A 21,748-nucleotide genomic window follows, 5' to 3' on the forward strand; every position below is an offset into this window, starting at 1 on the left:
ATCCTAGAACGCCTGCACAGATGTAGTCCCTGACAGTTTAGTGTCTAAGTGGGTTACATAGTAATGGGAAGAGGGACTGCCTCTGACATAAACTGATTGGCCTGCTCTTTGATCACCTCCCCCTGAGGGGAGAGCAGCCTTACCAGGCCACAGGAGAAGTCAATGCATCCACTCCTGATGAGACCTAATTAACTAGGATCAGAAGGAAGGAAAATAAGACCTCCCCTATCAGTGGACTTGGGGAGGGGCATACGTGCAGAGGGAGGAGAAAGGGAGGGATTGAGATGGGAGGAGGGAGGAAACCACAGGGGTTACAAAGTGAATAAAGTATAATTAATAAAGAATTGAAAAAATAGTAGCAACTAAATGTACCAGAATTCCACCTTACCACTGTCTAATGTCAGTTGCTTGCAATATGTGCATTTTTTCCCCTTTCCGGTCATTTATAGACTGAAGATAATCAAATATGTATCATTCTTGTTTCTTCCTCCTTACACCAAACCCCACAGACTAGCTGACACCATTGGTGATGAAAAGGAAGTTTGAAGCCTTTACTGATGATGTCTAAGGTTGTATTAGTGCTTCTTTTATGAGCTAGGTTGTACCCACATTAAAATAAATAGGGGTCTTGTTAGGTTTTCTTTATCTTAAGCTTTATTCATTCAACTCCCCACAGAAAATAAATAAAATAATTCATTCATTTACTCAACTTTTAAATATCTATTGTCAATACAACAGTAAATCAGTAAATTTTTTCATGAATTCCTTCCTTCTTTCTTTGCTCTTTCTCCCCCTCTTTCCTCTTCTCTTGTTTCTTCTTCTTTCTTTTCCTCCTTCTCCCCTCTCTTTTTTTTTCCTTGGTTTTAAGAATAGATATTTTGGAGTATTGGATTCTGCAGGGCCCCCTGGACCTAGGTTTTTTTTTTTTTTTTTTTTTTTTTTGGCTCTCCTTGTGGAGTTGGTCTCCTTGTGGAGTTCCTGTTCCCACCAGGTCTTTCTATCTCCCTCTTCTTTCATGAGGTTTCCAGCACTTTGCCCAAAGTTTGGCTATGAGTCTCAGTATCTCCTTTGATACCCTGATGGGTAGAGTCTTTCAGAGGTCTCCAGTGGAAGGCTCCTGTCCTATTCCTTGTCTTCTTCTACTTCTGATATCTATCTCGTTTGCTCTTCTGAGTGAGGTTTCAGTCTCTTCCCTAGGGTTCTCCTTGTTGTTTAGCTTCTTTAGGACTATAGATTTTAGTATGTCTATTCTATTTTATGTCTAATATCCACTCTTAAGTGAGTATATACCATGTGTGTTTTTCTGCTTCTGGGTTACCTCACTCAGGATGCTCTTTTCTAGTTCCCACCATTTGCCTGCAAATTTCATGATTTCCTTGTTTTTAATTGCTGAGTTGTGTAAATTGTGTAATTGTGTAAATGTACCACAGTTTTTATATCTATTTCTCTGTTGAGGAACATCTAATATGTTTACAGATTCTGGCTGCCAAGGACCATGCATGCATGAGAGAACCTAAACCCCCTGCACAGAAGAAGCCCATAGGTGGCTCAGTTTCCAAATGAGTTTCCTAGTAAGAGGGGCAGGGGCTGTCTCTGACATGAACTCAGTGGCCTCCTCTTTGATCACCTCCCCCTGGGGGGGTGCAGCCTTTCCAAGCCATAGAGGAAGATGATGCAGCCAGCCTTGATGAAACAAAAATGCTAGGGTCAGATAGAAGGGAAGAAGATCCTCCCCTATCAGGGGACTTGGGAAAGGGCACATGGGGAGAAGAGGGAAGGAGGGTGGGACTGGGAGGAGAAGAAGAAGGGGCCCATAGCTGGGATACAAAATGAATAAATTATAATAAAGAAATAAAAATAAATATATATTTAAAAAAGAATAAATATTTTATTTTGACATGTACAGATCTATTTCTACACAAATATTGCTAATGAAGCTCAAAATTCCATGTCAAAATAAACTCAGTTGGTTTTAATATCTGCTGTAATTTTTAAAATTCTAAAATTTTTGTTATGTTTATTTTTTTGGGACTCTCATACATGAGTACACTGTATATCATTTCTACTATCCCCTTTGACTTCTCCCATTCCCAATACTCTTGAATTTCTTGAAGGACTTCTTATTCTGTAAGTATTATTGTTATATTACGGACAAATACAAACACACACACACACATGCACACCATGCACAAAACCAACCGAATTTAATAACTGTTGATTTTAGGGCTCACCATTTAAGATTGAGGAACATTAAGTGGCTTTTGTTTTTGCTTAATCCTGATGACTGAAGTCAGGATCCTCTGAATGACCTCCCTTTACATTTAAAAGCCTAACTAATCTGAGCAAGCAGGCCTTAAATGTGTAATCCTCTTGTTGCAGCTTCCTGAGTAGCTGAGGTTACAGGCCTGATCCTCCCTCCACCCCAGCTTGTAATTTTCACTGCTGTCATTTATTAGACCTGTTATACCCAGTTCGTGAGCCCCCAAAAGATCTCCAGGAATCCACTCCGCTGCAAAACACATGAGGGTCTTTTTATTGAAAATTACAAGCTGCAGCTTGGGCTACACAGCCCCACTGCCAAAGCAGTGGGAGCTGAGCGCCCCGCGCCCAGGTTAGTGGGGTGATTTATAGATTCTGGTCCATCCCAGCATGCCCAAGGCAGGGGCAATTCCTGCCTTGCAAGCATCTATTGGTCAAAATGCTACATTTTGAATTGATTGGCTATAGGAAGGTCCCCAGACCATAATGACCTGGTGTCCCTCCCTAGAGGGATGGGCCAGTTTCCTAACAACTGTTATCTCTAGTAGGTGGGGAAAGAATGCAATAAGGTGGTCCTTCCCCTCAGGGCATCACCAGACTTCTCCACTCACATAGCTCAGGCCTCAATAGTTGCTAATTTTTAATCTTTTTGGTCTCTCAGACCAATCTGCTTTTCGGATAGTTCAGGGCCTTCTGTTACTTACATTCATAGGTTGGCTTTTGTCAAAAGAAAAAAAAATACATAATACAGGTGAGAATTAAATGACAGAGAATTAGAAAAGATGGAAGAGAATGGGTCCAGCCTAGATTCCATCTTCTAACAAGAGAGCGATTGTTGGTGGAAACAGAGCCCGCTTGCTTTCACAGGTATCATTGTTCCACACAGTATGTAAAATAGTGTTATTTACAGCTGCAGGTATTTGAGGGGTTTCCAGGTATTTGTGTCCCTGAACAAAGAATCAAACACTCAGAGGGACACTCAGTTACAGCAGAAACAGAATTTTCCAGGAAACGCTTTTCTTCTAGGCAGCAGAGCAGAGCAAAGAGCAAAGTTAGGAACTCAGCAATATTATAGAGAGGATGGAGACGTTCAGAGCATACAAGGCGGGCATTTTGGAGTCCTTTGTATGGTAAAGGCTTTCTCGCACACGTTGTTTGTTTCGTGTAGTGTGTAATGTCACAAGCTACTTTCTGATTTCCCAGAGTGCCACTGCACCTGCCCTGAAGCCTAGGGTCTCCAGCTTTACTCTTTGCCAGGAGGCTTTTCTCATATACCAGTCTCCTGCCTCAGTATATACGAACAAGCCCACGACACAGATAGAAAGTAGTAGGAGGTCTAGGATACATAGAAAAGAGCAATGCTTGCACTTCCTTTTGGCAATAGGGAACTTTACATTTTTGAGGTCAGAAAAGATTCCTCGATCAAAATTGAACCTAACTGTTTGGGGAAGGAACCAGAAGCCAGGAGACTGGAAAGTGCTCTTACTGGTCAATTTTGCATGAGTGTTTTATGCTGTGGTATTTTTAAAAGTACATGCTAATAATGCCTATTATTTGTCTTATAATTAATTTGGCAGTATATCTAACCCAATATCACAATCAATAAAAGACACAGACACAGGTTAGATTTTAGATTTACCTCATTTCACCTTGGGCTGGGCAGAGAACTGCACCTACACTATTTCAATATCTCCCATCCCCATCCCTTGTCATCTGCTTTAACCATTTCTATCTGAACAATTTTCCATCTATAAGCCCCACATTCTTGCTCATATTCTTCATCCTGGTTGTTCCTTTCTACGCCATTCTTGTAGTGGAAAGGAGGACCATGTGATTCTTTTCCATCCCATGGCAATTCCTTTCTCCTCCACCATTTTCCTCCTTCCCACCATCTGCTCTCAGTCAGAACCTGAGAACCTTAGCTCTGAGCACCTCCCTTTTACCCTACCTGGGTGTAGGAAGTTTTATTTAGCCAATCAAGAGGCAAGGTCACATAAACATCATTTTGGGGTACCTTGAGGGATTGTTCACAGAACAGTAAGAATCACGGGAGGGACGAGATAATTAACAATTTATACACAGCATCAGGCCATGCCACTACAGTTTTATTTCTAGGGCATGGAAGGAACAGATAAAGTGCATTGGCTAGGAAGGTTATTGGCTTACTGGTGACAGTGTCCATGAATAGTAATGTGACTTATTTAGTATTTACAGGCTGGTGAAAGTCAAAGGATACGAAATTTCAATTGCTGCTAGCTCAGACAATTCAAATGCATAATTTGGGCCTTAGGCTTCGTTCACTTGGAAAGAGAAGCATTGCTCCTTTTTCCTGAGGAACCTATGAGTTAATATCAAATTACTGACAAATAAGACCTTATTTGTTTTATTTCTACTATTTCATATTTGCACCTGACTATTCTAAAATCTAATGAGAAAAAGTTCCTCTTTCTTTTAGAATGTTTCAGAAACGAAAGCCTCCAAAAAATGTGTTCCCCTAGGGGTGTAAAAAAATGAAAATCCTACTTCTTGGGCGGGACAGTGCTCTGAATAAATTGGTTTATTTAAAGAGGGGTGATAATGGATGATGAAGAGTGTTGGAAAAGTAACAGATACAAGGTTGAGGAGCCTGCTAGAAAATGAAGTAGTAGTAATGCCAGCAGGAGGAAGTCTGCCAAGAGTAACTCTACACACATTAAAAGGAAGCATTTAAACACACAGTGCAGATCCTCAATTGTTTGCTGTTTGTCTGTGTGGCACGTTTTAACTCAATCTGAAGAAGAAAGATCTTAAATAATAAATTGTTTTCCATTATTTATCAAGTCTTTAAAATAAACATTCTTGTCTTGACTTGGAATTTCATAAGTTGAATGTTGGGCATGAGAATGGGTTTAGGGTGCTTGGGTGTGAAATTTAAGGCTGACAAGATTGAGACACTAGCCACTCGCCACCACGTGTAGACAAAGCACACGAACCAGGAAAAAAAGTAATTTGCTAATCTCAATTCAGTCCATTGTTCTAAGCAAAGATAATGTTCACTCTTATAAAGATAATGTTCCATCTCAAAAATAATAAATGCTGTTTTGTCAGGAAGAGAATCATCTGATAGCTGTACTTGTGTGAGTGGGTTTATTAAGTATATGGCAGCAAAATAAAAGAATAAACAGAGACTAACAGAAAGAAACATCAGATAGATAACAAAATGTCATCAAATAAAGAACTTCACATCCATCAGAGATTACTGGAGTAGCCCAATTTACAGAGAGGAAAGGCTAGCATTAGCAAGCCAAACATTCATCGGATATCAGCCAGGGAAGCCCAGATGAAACAGCCATGCTGGAGTTCCTAGTTGAGAGGTCCAAATAGAACACAGCAATCTCTCCACAGATGAGATCCCACATTCTTCTTCCCACTGTAGGCATTTTTATATTACAAGGTTAACAATAGTACTCTCGTTGGAATACTTTGAACTATTATTATGAACATAATTTTTACTCAAGCTGTTTTTCAAAGGTTTTATTTATTTTTATTTGTCTGTATACATGTCTGTTGTATATTTACATGTGTAGTTTCCAAGGAGGTGTCTGATCCCCTGGAACTAGAATTACTGCTAGTTGTGAGCTGCCATGTGGGTGCTGGGCCTCGAACCTTTTCTTTTGAAAAGCAGCTAGTGCTCTTACCTGCCGAGTCATTTCTCTAGCTTCCTCTTGTGCTGTTTTGTTGTTCTTCAGGGTGGCAGCCAATTTGCAGACAAGGGGTGTTGCAGGACGCTTGAAACAAACATTCTAGAGTATGGGATAGGAGAACCCCACTTACTCTCAACATCTGCTTTCAACAAGCTTAATAAACACATGACAGTTTGCCAATATAATGTACATTACAAAGCCATTACCTCACAAGGCTGGATTTTCCCTCTGCTACCAAAGCTAAATTATTCTTCATGTCATCTTTCTTCTCAGGGCTTGCTTCCTGCAGGTGGCAGTGTTGATATGGCACCTCAGTCTTTCAGTCTTCATTACATTACTCTGTTTGACTATAGAATGCCAATCATAAGACAAAGCAGTATTGCTTTCTATAATACTTCCAATCTTATCTCTGAGACAGGCTGGAGACCTATGACAAAGTAGACTTCTGGGAGGCAAGGGGGGTGACCAGCTGAGACCCCTACTGGGGGGGGATATGTAGACTGAAGAGGCCACACTCTAACCAGGAGGACTCATAGTAGAGGAAGGAGAACACCAACCCACCCACAAGAACTTTGACCCAAAATTTACTCTGCCTACAAGATGTGCAGGGATAAAGATAGAGCAGAGATTGAGAATTATCCAACCAATGCCTCGGCACACCATGGGATAGAGCCAAACCCTGACACTATTAAGGACACTCTGCTAGCTTGCCTAGCAGAGCTGTCCTCTGAGAGGAGCTGCCCAGCAAGGGATGGAAACAGATGCTGAGACTCTCAGACAAACATTGGGCAGAGGGCAGGGAGGCTTGTGGAAGAGTGAGAGGAAGGATGGAAGGACTCGGAGGAAGCAGGAGCTCTATAAGAGGACCAACATAACTTTTAACCTGGGTCCAGGTTGCAGAGAGGGTAGCTTGCAGAAAGTGAAAAGCCAACCAAGGACTGGACCTAGGCCCCTAGGATGAATAGGGGATGGACAGCTTTGTCTTCATGTGGATTCTCTAGTAATGGAAATGGTGGTTGTCTCTGTCAAGGACTCTCTTGCATGCTTTGTGATCACTTTCCCCTAGCTGGGCTGCCTTGCCAGGCCACCTTGGTAAAGGATACGTTGTGCTGGGATGGGTAGGTGGTGGAGAGGTTCTCCTATTCGGAGGGGGAGGAAAATGGGGATTTGGGGAATAGAGAAAGATAGTGGGACAAGGAGGAGAGCAGAGAAGAGGCTATGATTGGGATGTAAAGTGAATAAAAAATGAATAAATAAATAAACTTCTGAAAACGTATGTAACTGATATAAAAAAACAAGTATAGTAATTCATAGTAACCATCTTCATTGGCATCTCATGTCAGCAAATATAGGAAGAACTAAGAGCTATAGCTCACAGGTGATCAATAGGCCAGAAAGCTCAGCAACTCCTTCCTGAGTGGTAGCTTACCATTTGTCTATAGAAAAATTCTTCTTCCTTTTTTTTTTTTACAGCTTTACATTAAGGAGAACATGTTTGGCATTCTAAGTGAAGATGCCGATACTTTCAGTCATCTCAATTATTTTGGGTGGCGAATGGGATTCATTCTAGAGAAAATGATTGATTGTGAGTTGTGAGTAACGTGAAAGGCTAATACTGAATGCTAAAACCCTTCCTCTTATTCAGTAAATCCAAGATGGAATACATGATTTGGAAGCATTTTCACTGATTCTTGTTTCTAAAATAATTCTTATTTTTCTTGCCTTCATCTACCCCATTAGGGTTAACATTTCTAGATATTCCTGTACAACTCTGTTCAATGATAAGAAACAGGATTTAAATACTGTGTTTGTTGCTATTGCCAAATCTTTTTGTTTTATTTTGTTTTGTTCAGTAGTGAAAGCTAGTGTTCCATAAAACTTAAATTGCCACAATTAATAAATTAATAATGTAAGGTCTGGAGGATGAGGAAAAATTAAAACATCTCTTTTTAATTATCAGTGAGGAATTTCATAAGAATAAAATGGCAAAATGAGAGTCTTTATACACTCATTTTAGGTAATTTCCAGCTTCCAATAACATGAAAATTTCCAAGGGCATCTAAAGGACATAGCATGTATGTTGACTGATGAGTATGAAGGGAAAAACTATATTCCTTTTATTTCATTTTATTTTATACTTCTGAAAATTCTGTGAGAGAGAGGGAATATTTTTATTTTGGACTTTTTTTTTTCTGGCTTATGCAGCTACATAAGAAAATATAGAGTCAACTGACTGAAGTGCAGTCCATTCACAGAGATCCTGCCCTGTAGCACTTAAATTGTGTTGGACAGTTAGGAACAGCTAGTGATTTTAAAAGAAGGTTTGCATAATTTTGTCATTTGGCTAATGTTTAAAAAAATGTTTATCTTGATGCTAAAACCATTTTGTAACACAGAGGGGAACATTCCAGACAGCACCAAATGGACACCATTGCTAATATCTCTGCTTGCTTGTCTTTTAGCAAGCATATCTTTGGATAATTTTAGATGTGCAAAGTAGTTTCAATTATTACCATTATTCCAAACCAGAAATAATTTAAGTAAAATAATGTTATTGTTGTTGTTATTATTATCATGCTTTATGTTTTCAAGAAAATTTCTTAGGTAGTGAGGCAGAGCCCAAATAAATATCTCATTTGAGTGAAAGTTGATTGCTTTCAGAGTGTTACCTAATTCTTGACATTCCACTGAAAAAACATACATACTGTGGCCAGGTACCTTAAGACTTCTTTTAAATAAAATTTAATCCATCTAGTTCACCCATAAACTATGTTTTTCTGATTCCATTTTAGATGAAGATTACAGTCTCTGAGAACTAAATATTCATAGGCTACATTAGAGTAGTGAAGAGATCAAATTTTGTTTTAAATTTAAAACAAAATTATTATAAGATTGATGGTTGATGGTGCCATAAAGCATATCATGAAAGGAAGATTTGTTGCAGATGGTTCATGGAGGTTCTTCAGAAAGAAGAGGTGAAGGACTTTGGGCAGTCAGAAAAGAGAGAGAGTGTTTGGGGCTGTTTCCAATATGGACATTGGACGCTCAGCCATGCAAAGACACCTCAGAAACATTTTACCAGAGGTGAGTGCTTTTTACCACTGTATTTCATATGCACTATTTGATTGCTTTCCCCAGGTGTCTTCACTTCCTTGAAATTCTTGATTATCTGTAATCATTCCATAGCTATGACTAAAGTGTTGGGTAAAGAGGCTGTCCCTTCACTTTTCAGGACAGTGAAGAACTGCAGTGTGTGTGGACCTGTCTACCATAGCTGTGATGAAATCACTGAATCATAATGCTGTTAGGAATAAGGCACCACGAGATGCTGCCACCACTGGTATTTACAGATTCTCAACAGCATAATAAATGTCACCTTTTACAACTGATGTGTCAGCAGAAAGGGCATTTTGAGAAAAAGGATGGGAAAGCCAAATAACTTTCATGTCAGAGGACATATAATTAAATTGTGAAGCTTAGTTATTTTAAGGTTACTGTGAATAAGTAAATGCTGTTTGAAATTGAGTAGTCCTAAGGTCTCGGTTTCTGTGGGGAAGCTGAACTATAGTTGGGATGTGTCATATGCAATGTTTCATTTTCATTAAAACTTCTTTAAAAAATAAATCCATTAATTCTCATCCACTACCAAGGATTCTTGAAAGGTCCACTATTTCCCAGCTGCTGAGCAAATTGCTTCACTTGGCTAAACTTGGTGAGTAAAAATGTGTTTTCATCACTTTTTGTTGTCATTTTCAGGAAGTCTAAAAAAAGGTCATTTGGGAAAATCTCATGAAGTTAATTATCTTAGAGAACTGAAAACTTATAGAAAACAAGCTGTGATGTGTCACAATATAAGAACAATATTATTTGTATGGTATTAGTGGTTGATAATCATGAGGTATTTAAATGAATCTTTTCTTGCCCTTTGAAAATTATAATGCTTCAAGTACACACACACACACACACACACACACACACACACACACACATTAAATCTCTGTGTTTGGTTTGAAAGAATGTGGTCATGTTAACAAACCTGAGATTTACTTAAGCATGAAATTGATTTTATATGCCAAAATATGTTTATCTGTTTGCTAGCGGCAAGGCCTAGGCTGTGGGAAAATTTGTTTCACCGGTTACAGCCACATTTCAGATTATTTGTAATTGAAAGAGTATCATGATTTTCTGTTTTACACACAAATATTTGAGTATACTTTGCTATTGCTGAAAATTTGACAATTAAGTAAATTTGAAGCAATCACTCCAAACGGTTTCCCAAATTTTAACTACTTGTTAATAACTGTGATTTTGCCTCATCTAATATTAACATTAAATGGACTCATTAATGTCAGTGTAATCATGGATAACATGACAAGTTGGTCATTTTTGTACACATTACATTTCTTATTAAAATTAAAAGTATCTATTTGCATATTACTTGTAATTATCTGAAAAAGCTCAATAGTACATATCAGATAAAAATATATCAAAATAAAATGTTTGGAGCAAAAGGCATAGAATCAATCTATACCAAAATAGGATAAGTTCAAAAAAGAAAAAAGGAAAAGGAAAAAAAAAAAAGAAAAAAGAAAAAAACCCCAAAGGATCTGGGTCTTTCAGTTTGATACTTTATTGCTCATATATACACTTACAGAAACAGTTTCTCACTATAGAAAGAACATATAATACTGTGCTTTCTTAAAGCAGACTCTTTTTTCCACATGGACATAATGGTTAATTTCCAGTTGATGAGATAAGTCAGCATGCAGTACTCTACAACTGGTAAAGGAAACCAGAACATTTAGAGACATGTTATAAGAAACCAAAACATTCGACAGCGTGACGTAAGCAACATGCAAATCAGCGGGCCCAGCGAGTTAGAAGCTATTCGCTGCTTTTCAGTTTCACATTTAATATGGATGCTTAGTTCATGAAGGGCTTATGAGCTAGTTTGATCCATGTTTAGCATAACTGGATAACTTCATGCCTATTGAGGACCTCTGAATCATATATACATACATAAATATTTCTCCATATGATGACAATATAATATAGAAAAAATATTCACGTATACAATATAATTTTTACTTGGAAAATTATGACTTTAAGAATACTTTCAGAATTATAACACTTAGGAGACAAATAGTATACTATCTTTTCTGTAGATAATAAATAATTGACAAAATATACAATAGCTTACTTATATACATATCTACCTCCTGTGTTGGAGAGAACATTTTCTCACCAAATATAAGCATGGGGAAGTACTTTAACCTTTCTTTCCTTTCCTTCCTACCAGCTGTCTGCCTTAACTAATCCCTGATGAATCATAATGCACTGAACACATATTCTTAACAGCTAGAGCTGTTTCTTTTTATCCCACACTTACTCATTACTTCGCTCATATCGATTGTCTTTTCTTAACTATCTAAACAAAGTCTACTCTTAACAAAAACCCAAGCTTCTCTACCAAGTTGTTCCAATGACTCTAGGACTTCCTGATTCTTTTCCCATGGGGAATTCTAATGTTTGTAGTCCGAAATAATGTAAATTGTCTTTCTACCATGCACTCTGCACACTTTCTTCACATTTCAGTGATAATATGTTGTCATTCTCTGAACATACATACAGTATAATAATCTTGATCATGATAAAATTAAGTGAGAGATGTGAGTGCTGTTGAAGTTTGCACTCCCAATATATACACAAGGGACAGTTGTGAGAGTCATATGACACAAAATAGTATACCCTAATGAGCCAAGAGAATGGTTTAAGTCAATAAAAACAAACTACAAACAAGCTATGTAATTGTAAAGATAAATCTATGAGAAAATCAGGCATCATTTGAAGGATATATGTAGAAGCTCAGAATAAAGTGGTTTTCAGAGTGTGTTCAGAGAAATACAACAAATGACAATTTCTTAAGACAGAGACAAACAAAGCACATATTAGGATAAACTCTTCAGTAATTTTTATGTATACCAAAACAGGAGTGGTAATACTTATGGCTAGGAATTTAGTGTTTGATTCCTTATTGTACTGTTTCGGTATCAGGATGTTATTACTGACTTCTGAATGAAGACTTTTGGTCAGTTGGTACCATCTTATTCTGAGTTATACTGTATTCTTTTTTTTTTTTTTTCTGGAAAGGTTTCACCTTTTTTTAAAGCCAGTCCAAGATGTTATTGAGGAAGTTCATATGTGCTCCTGTTTGTCATGACCATACATGCACAAGAACTGGGTCTATTCTTCTGTAAGGAAGGAAAGAGTCACTTATAGGCTTTCAGGAATGCTTGCTAACACTACTGGTTATCCCATTAGCATAACTTAGCATCAATTTCACTATCCTTCACATTTCCATCATTCCAGCTGAAAGCCTATGGCTTACAGTCATGATGTGACTAATATATTTTATTCGCCACTAAATTCTTTTCTTGACCACATCCAGATTTGATAGTTTTGGACAATGTACTGTCTTAACTGGTATTACCTATTCCAGCCTTTTCCACTTTTCTAGATATAATTCTTAAAATATCACTTAATCACATTCTACCTGGTTAGCATGAATTTGCTTGGTATAAAAGAACGCTATTTACATCTTGTTTAATCTGACAGCATTGAATACATCCATGATCACTCTTGTCAAAGAGGATTATTTGGGTATTGAATTAAGAATGATATAGATAAACTTGTCAGTCGTGTAGTCCATTTGTTGCTGAAAATCTTAATAGTGAACTGTTTCCCAATGTGCAACTTTCTTGGGTGACATCAGCTGCTGAATGACTTGAGATCATAGTTATGAAATAAACATACAAGGAAAGCATTGCAGGGTCTGATGACCTTCGTTATTTCTGTGGTAAGTAAAAACAAGAGTTAAATTAGTTATTTTAAATCATAGTTCATTAAAATAAAATAAACTATATAAATAATCCCTATATCAAGTCATCTTAGGCATTTTCAGGTAGACTATTAAAAACTCCTTTACACTGTATTTCTTATGACTCTAATTTGTATTCTCAACATTGCCTAAGAATTGCAAGTTGAGGTTATATTATGTAGGTCTGCTTTTTTTTTTTTTTTTAATTTGGTTGTGAGTTTCGTAAAAATAGAAAGACTCTTATTTCTCTCACAAAAATGTTAGCAATGATTTTACATATATTTAATGTTGTGTTTCTGGTTTCTGACTGAAGCTTGTGAAATGTCAAGCCTCTACTTTATTGTCTGAGAAAAAAGCTATATTAAACAACTCAATTCTATACCATTCCTACTATATATATATCATGACAAATCTAAATAGAAATTTTAGAAGCAACAGATCAGTTTTCTATTATTTAATAGAGATTTTTATAAAAATTAAAATTTGTGTAATATTTTTCCATACATAATACATTCAAGAGAACATTTGTACATTCTCTTAAGATACTTGAGGTCCACGTTTACTCTTTGGGGAAGTTAGTGGAGTTCTGCAACTCTGAGCAAAGCGATGCTTGTGCACAGATGAGCATTTGAGAGGAGGGGAAGAGAGACAATATCATTAATAGAAGTTTCTCAAGGCTTCATGGTGCGTGCTAGTAGAACACGCAATGATTGCTCTGTCCAGTGTTTGCTTGGGTTATACTTATTCTTTACCAGCTGAGGAAATCCAAAATGCGTTGCTGCAGTCTCATGTTTGTGCCCTGCTGGCCAAAGGTTGATCAAACATTTGGAATGTGTCTCTTCAACTTGGGGCAGACTTGAGTGTTTTCTCACTTACATACATTTTTATTTATTTATTTATTTTTATCTATCTATTTATTTATTTACTTTGAATACAACATTACAGTATTTCCAGGATTTGAATGAAATTAAAACAACATTGAATATGTTACTTGTAAAATGTATAGAATTAATGGTTAATAATTAAAATTATTTTCCACTTAAAAGTTAATTTTTCCGTCTTATAATTTTTACCAATTTAAAGTCCTTTGGAATGGCAGCGCTAGGGGTTTACTTTTCGAAGAAGTGAGCAGAACTGTGTAGCCCTTGCTTTCCTAAGGCATGTACCCTGAATAAAGCAACTCCACTCTCCACTTAAAACCTAGTTTGATTTTCCTACAGCATCTTTTACATGGATTTACCAAGCACTTAGCACAAACTAACAATCACTTTTTGTAGATTTTCAAGGTGTGTGCATAGTTCTGTGCATTTCATGTACTTCAAAATGCTTAGAGAATTTGACTTTTTCTATTTATCTTCAGGATGTAGAATAGTTGTGATCTACGTCAAACTTTAAAAGTGCAATAATCCTATCAGGGAAGAAACCCGAAGGGGAGATCTATCTTGGCTTGTGTTATTCATTCACCTTTGCCCACTTTCCTCAGGTGTGTAGCCTCACTCAAAGTCCCTTAGCAATTAATAGAATTGGAAGTGATATAACAGCTCTAGGAGGCTTATTAAGGGAGTCTCTTAATAAGATTGCTTCACTACACCAGCAAATTTTAATTTAGTCTTTTATTTTCCATTTGATGATATATGGTTTTGATTATCAATGGAGATATTTATGAGTTGATGTAGCAGGATACTGAATACTTCAGAAATTTATATACCCTTTGTGTAAATCCAGCTATCTGTTTGACTTTACACAGGAACATTTGATTTTATAATGTCATTTCCTTTTTTAAAAAAGTTGAAACAATATGAATTGTATTCTTCTCAATTTTTCATGTGGTCAAAAAGCAAGACTAGCAAATAACTTTTCAAAAATTAAAAGGGGAAAACTGAGCCTCTGCATGAAACTTACAAAGGTCAAGAAAGTGCATTTTGTCTTGTATATTATGTAAAACATGCTGTGTTCAATATCTGATATTGTCATTCTTGTGTGCATGCATGTGATCATGTGTGTGCTCCTATGACTACCGGATACCAAGAATTTAACTGTCAACTTTACAAAAGAAACTTGTTTTCTTTCTTTAGTGGTCACACTGTTTAGGAAAACACCATGATATTTGTCAAGACATGGTAGTGGAGAGAATGGTGCTTAAGTATCCATCAGTATGTCCAGGACACAGCTGATGTTCAATGATATTATTCCCTTTCCTTAATGTAAGAGGTCTAATATATATCCTTAATGTAAGAGGTCTAATATATGTCCAGGACACAGCTGATGTTCAATGATATTATTCCCTTTCCTTAATGTAAGAGGTCTAATATATGCTAATTGTCTTTGTACATATATTTATGCACCTATGGGTATGTGTTTGTTTGTACCTAAACACCTACTTAATGTGATTTGAGGTTGGATCATACTAGTGCCCTATCTATATTACTCCAATAATAATAATTAACGCAGAATGAAAAATTAAATTAAAATAGATTGCTTAGTGTAATGGAGAAAGACTTCTGGTACTTTCTGCAAATAATTTGTTACATTGTTTTGCTGATATGGTAGCAGAAATAAGAAATGTCTTCCTGGAGTAAATGAAGAAAAATTTCATAGCATACCTAGAATGGGTCCAGTTTGACTGGAAATCCATGAAGTCAATATATTCTTTATTAAAAGGATGTGAAGGGTTAATTATCATTATCAATTAAGTTTCAAAGAAAATCCATGAACTAAAGATAGAGGCTAGAGTGTATCAGTTTTACAGGGCATTTAAAATATGACTTTTGACCAACTATTAAAAATTAATGACCATGAAACTATCACCAAGGCCAATTTATATTCTTTAATATCTGATTGGCTATATCCCAGTAGGTGAGATATTTGAAGAGGATTAAAGTAAGACCTGTAAGCCTCTTGGGTAGATGCATATTCATACCTGTCTAATAATAACTGGAACACTAGGTCAAAGTTCAAACTGTAAAGATGAGAGAGCGATAATAGGATGAAATCAGTTTCAAACTAGTCAGCAGATTTGTGGTGCTTTGATTTAGAATCTGTAAGCAAAATATCCTGAAGTAAAACAAATTTGGAAAATGACAAGGGGGAGCAATGAAAGACAATTGCAGGCAAGTTAAAGTCCAGTATGGACTGGAGCACCTTTACCTTGAGGCAAAATAGCCAGAATTTCACTGATTTCAAAAAACAACTAAATCCCACAAACTATTTCAGACTTGTTTGGTTTGGTTGGAAGATTTACTTGACTCGGCTCAGTAGTTTATGTACAAGGATGTTCAAAGGGAATTTTAACCTTAAAGGTTTTGAGGAAAAGGTGAAACTATGTTTTAAATACTCAGCCTGGTACTTGCTATACATCTGAATATTCATTATATGTTAACTGGTATCTTCACAGCTATTTAAAATGGATACATCTTTACACCAACCACTATTTAGGAAGCCTGAAGAGTTGATAAAATTTAGCTTTGCTTCAAAATCAAATCCACATATCTCTATAATCTGGGGGCATTTTGAGTTTCTAATTTGTGTTGGTTTTTTTTTTTATGTAGTTCAGATATTCATGAAATAGCACTGTATTTTGTTAAATGAAATATTAAATCATTTAAAAATTGCATGTTGTCAAGTTACCAAATGTATAGATATTTGGAGTGTGTGTGTTTGAAGTCACATTTAATAAGGTTGTGGTGAGGTATTTAAACTGATATCTAGATTTTATGGAGACATCCTCACTCCAGTAAAGAGAGTGATTTCCCACATTAAATGAAAGCAAGCAGCCTTTTAGTTTCCACCGTTTATCCCCTTCAGAGTTAGAGCCTATTTTTGTGATTCTAGTTTCAATGGAAGGAAAGTGAAAGAAACACTGTCATGGGTTAAAGTATGCAGGGCCAAGATTCCTAAGAGCAAAGCCAGGCTTGCCTGCTATGTCTCCAGTGTAAATATTGGCTGTTTTCTCTCTCATGGATAATAGCACAGACTCAACATAGACTGTGATTCATTTTCTTTTCATTCATGAATCATCTCTAGCTAAAGGTTACCTCAGAAGCCAAGCAGGTGTCATCAAATGACACTTTCGTGGTTGACACATAAGTGTCTGTGACAGTGATGTCATCCAGCTCTGTGCTGAACCGATCTGACTCCTTGATGACGCTGTAATTTAGGGCCACACTGTAGTTAGCAGGTTTCTCTGTGGGCTTTTGCTTGCAATTGCAGAGTTTTCTGAAGGCTGCACGGAATTTCTGAGACATAAGGTTGTAAATCACTGGATTGATGGCACTGTTGAGATAAATGCAAATTCTGCAAAAGAGCAAGAACCAATTTTCCTGGAAAGGGCTGGAGAGAAATGAGTTCACAACCACAAGAGTCCTGTAGGGCATCCATAAAAGAGCAAACAGAATTACAACCACTGCCAGCATCTTGGTGACCTATGGAGAAACAGAGAGAAATGCAGTCCAAACACCAATAGAAACAAAGCAAGATTAACCTGACTGCCCCCTTTCCCACCCCAGGTCTCTCTTTCCCAGATGTAGTCTAAGACTGACTTTCAGTCATGCTGTTTATTTAGAAGTTGAACCCAGAAATCAGGATTGGGGGAGTAGAGGAGAATATGACACACACAGAAGGAACAAAATCAGACTTTGATTGAGATGGCTTTTGCTTGGGCAACTGGACTTAAATTCTGTATTTCAGAATTATCTGTCCCAAAGGACATCTGCCTGCTGCTATTTGTTGAAGGATGCATTTAAGGATTCAAAAACCTATGTATTTCCAGGACTTCCTATGGTAGGAACTACTGGGACCTTTACCAGAACTTCACTGATGAAAGCGTACTGACAAAGAGTACCTGGAGTGGAAAGCAGGTGAGAGCCACCCACTTCAGTAGCTGGAGTCAGTCCAGCTAAAGCACTTAACTCAGGCCCCCAAGGGTGTCTGTGGAAAGCGTTAGGAGACATCGTTCAAATTTCATCTTAGCTGTAGGATATTACTCTAGCCTTTTGCACAGACCATCTGTAAAATGGGTACCTTCCAGTGTCAAATATGGTGGCATAATTGTGTGAAAAAGATACAGCAAAACTGCAGATGCTGTGCAGTCTATTCTACACGAGAGACCATAGTAATGTTGCACTTTGTTTTTTATCACAGCTGCAATAGTTAAAACCCTTCAGAGTGAGTGTTGAATCTGCCACTGCTCAGATTAAAGAACTGAGGCACCGCTGCTGCTCAGAGTGTTGGTGGAAGCTGCCAAACCTTAGCTCAGCACTGGAACTCCCGTCAGCCTGAATATAAACATTTTACTCTTGCCACAACTTGGCTTTCCTTTAGTTTAAAAGAAGGGAGGTGCAGAGAAAAAAAAAAATCTATCCAGAGCTGAACTATTCTGAAGTACACAAAAGGCACCAGAGGTAGGAAAATGGTTAACAAGTGGTCAATATCTAAGCTCATCCAGGAGGAAGGGTAGCAAAGGCATCATTTAGCAGACTCTTCTTACCTTGGTGCTCAGTGAGATATGGCATCGCTATCTTTGGACTTACAGTAAGGTCATCTGGCTTTCATTCTACAAGTGGTTTTAAGACCTTAATCAATTTATTATTCCATTTGGACATCTGCAGAACTGCCTGGTTGTGTTTTTTTTTTTTTTTACTTCACATAGTTATCAAGGAACTAAAATCATGAGTGGAATGGGATTTAGAAATGCTAAACCACTGTGAAATTTTAACATCTCATTAAGGGAGTTATAAAGAGCTCATTGTAGCTGTGCTATCGTGGTGCATGCCTTTAATCCTAGAACTCTGGAATCAGAGGCAGGCAGATTTCTGTGAGTTCCAGGCCAGCCTGCTCTTCAGAGTGAGTTTCAGAACAGCCAAAGCTATTACCAGAGAAACACTGTCTCTGAAAACCAAGAGAGAAAAAGAGAGAGATTATAGCATTCCAACAACATGATGAATGTATATAATTTAGCAGAGATTATCCTTTATACAGAGATAATAATTAATTAATTTTCTTTAAATGCAAAATTTAAAGTTAACAAGTTTTTGGTCTCTCATTGTATTTGAGACAATTCGACTTCCTTGGCCCACACTTTGTAGAGGTCCTGAGAGTGAACAGTACCCCTCTTTCAGTGTTAAGGTGAAGTGAGTTGGAAAGAGTGGTCCTGTTGAGTTTTGGTGTTTGACAAACTGGATGAAGTGACTAGAATATAGTAGACAAGTTCCAGCTGTCGGCTGTTTAACAGAAGGAGAAACAGCTTGTCCCTAGCAAGCGATGGGAAGCGTTTCAAAAGCCATTGTTTGAGGACAAAGACATGTCACACTCCATGGGCATGTTTGGGCTCTGTTTTTAGGACAGAAAGAGAGACACATTGCCAAAGGAGTTACAGCTGCAGGTAGAGTCAAGCTCTGAAAATGCCAACTCTGTGGAGGCATTTTAGTCAACATGGAAACAGGCAGATTCTGAGTATATTAATGATGAGCAAAGGAAATTATAAAAACCAGGATTAGAACACAGCATTTAAAGAGAGACAATGCTAGCAGAGACAATGGAAATGAGCAGGTAGGCCCTAGATTTGACAGGTCTCTGTCATCCATCAGGGATCCTCTCCTTTGTGTTACGTAGGTCAGAGACCCATGATAGTACTTTAATCTCTTTCCACCTTATTTCTTTGGAACAAGATCTCACAATGAACTTGGACCTCATTGATTGGATAGATTGACTGGCCAATCAAAGCCAGAAATCCACCTGCCTCTGTTTCCATAGCACTGGAAGCAGACCGACCGCAGTATCTGGCTTTTTTGATAAGCTGGAATGTGAATCTATGCCTGTAGGGTCGCACAGCAAATACTTTAGTAACCAAACCATCTCTTTAGTCCTTTTACTCTTTACTGTATTTAAATACATGAAAGAAGAATTAAATAGTCCACATGAGAAATTTCGAATTCATGTTTTAAAACACATTCTTAAAGTGCTTGGGTAAAAATTTTATCCAGAAACTTTCTATCGTGTGAATTTAATATGTTCTACCTGAACATTAGCATTACAGCTACAATTATAGTTTCTGGAGGAAATAATCTTACAGCATGTGTGTGTGTGTGTTTCCTTTGAAAAATAAGGCTAAATGAGGTATTCTGTCCTTTAGAAATTTCTGTTATTATAGTACATCAAGCAATTAACTAACATTTGCATGTCACTTTCTTTTTGTTTTTGTAATGCTGATTATTTAAAATTGCAAAGACAGTGCAAAGAGTTGCTACATACTCCACACAAATGTGTCTCTATTGCTCACCCTTTACCTTTGTGTGCTCACTCATCATGGCTAATGAATCAATGTTGACTTATTGAACTTTTATTAATTGACTCCCCATGTGTTTTCTTTCTTGTTCTAATATTCTATCTAGTGTATCATATTACATTTAATTAATTGCATTTACTTAAGTGCCTCTGGCTGTGAGGTTTTCTTGCCTTTCCTTTTACATGCAGCCATGAGAGTTTTGAGGAGTATATAACATATGTTATTACAAAAAAATCCCTAACTTGAGTTTGAGTGATGGTCTTCTTTTTTTTTCTTTTTCCAATTTTTAAATATTAGTTACAGTTTGTTAACTTTGTATCCATGCTGTATCCTGTTCCCTCTTTCCCTCCCAATCCCACCCTTCCTCCCTCATCTCCTCCCTGCCCCTTTCCAAGTCCATGGATTGGGGAGGACCTCCTCCCCTTTCATCTGACCCTGTTTTATTAGGTATCTTCAGAACTTGCTGCCAAGTCCTCCTCTGTGGCCTAGCAGGACTGCTCCTCCTGGGGGAGGGGAGGAGGTCAAAGAGCCTGCCATTGAGTTCCTGCCAGAAACAGTCCCTGTTCTCCTTATTAGGGTACCCACTTGGATACTGAGCTACCATGGGCTACATCTGAGCAGAGGTTCTAGGTTATAGCCATACACTGTCCTTGGTGGAGTGTCAGTCTCAGAAAAGACCCCTGTGCCCAGATATATTTTGTCCCTTGTGGAGCTCCTATCCTTTCCACATCATACAATCTCCCCCTACTTTCCTACAATTCCCTGCAATCTGCCGAAGATTTGGTTATGAGTCTTAGTATCTGCTTTGATATATTGCTAGGTAGATGCTCTCAGGGGCCCTCTGCGGTAGGCTCCTGTCCTGTTACTTGTTTTCTCCTATGTCCAATGTCCATCCCATTTGTCTTTCTAAGTGAGGATTTATCATCTTACCCCGGGTCCTCTTTCTTGTTTATCTTCTCTAGGTGGATAGATTACATTATGTTTATCATATCTTACAGGACTATATGAGTGAGTATATACCATGTGCGTCTTCTTACTCCTTCTGGGATAGCTCACTCAGAATGATCTTTTCTAGATCCCACCATTTGCCTGAAAATTTCATGATTTCCTCATTTTTAATTGCTGAGTAGTATTCCATTGTGTAAAAGTACCACAATTTCTGTGTCCATTCCTCCACTGAAGGACATCTGGGTTGTTTCCAGGTTTGGATTTTAACCACATTTAAGATGTCAACATAAAGCACATGCACACACACACACACACACACACACACACACTGTCAATTTAAACAAAAAAAATAAATTAAACTTCAGAATCTAAGAGTATTCTTGGAGTCGTTAATTACTGAGGGCTTTGGAGTTAACAAAATTCTTTCATGTTCCTAGAGCATCTGCTCTAGTACCCACTGAGATCTGTGGAAGAAGTGTTAGTGTTTCCATTTTGTTGATCAGGAAATGGGAAGCAATCTCATAGAAGCTGAGAAAAGGAACTACCACCTGCAGACTACAGAGTGGCCATTGAACCAACACCCTTGATTCCAGTTCTTATTTTCTTTCCAGGCAATGATACATTTAATCTATTTATTGAGCTAAGACATGTTCTTGCTATTGCTATTGCTATTGTTTGTGAATTATCTGGAGAGGATGA

The 21,748-nt window shown here is 37.5% G+C and overlaps 1 protein-coding gene across 2 annotated transcripts in view; it reads right to left on the reverse strand.

Annotated features, from left to right (window-relative positions):
• Positions 1-10,555: 10,555 nt before the first annotated feature.
• Trhr (thyrotropin releasing hormone receptor) overlaps positions 10,556-21,748 on the reverse strand; it is a 48,552-nt gene continuing 37,359 nt past the window's right edge. The window contains exons 3-4 of one of the 2 annotated variants that reach the window (XM_060389484.1): positions 16,854-17,240; positions 10,556-12,793 (exon numbers count right to left, since the gene is read on the reverse strand). In XM_060389484.1, coding sequence (XP_060245467.1) covers positions 12,788-12,793; positions 16,854-17,240 — 393 coding nt within the window. In that variant the 3' untranslated portion in view covers positions 10,556-12,787. Of the gene's footprint in view, positions 12,794-16,838; positions 17,241-21,748 lie in introns of those variants that run through there. The other variant, XM_060389483.1, reaches the window with a different exon arrangement.

This window comes from Meriones unguiculatus, chromosome 8 (assembly GCF_030254825.1).
Source record: "Meriones unguiculatus strain TT.TT164.6M chromosome 8, Bangor_MerUng_6.1, whole genome shotgun sequence".
In the NCBI taxonomy this organism is placed as follows: domain Eukaryota; kingdom Metazoa; phylum Chordata; class Mammalia; order Rodentia; family Muridae; genus Meriones; species Meriones unguiculatus.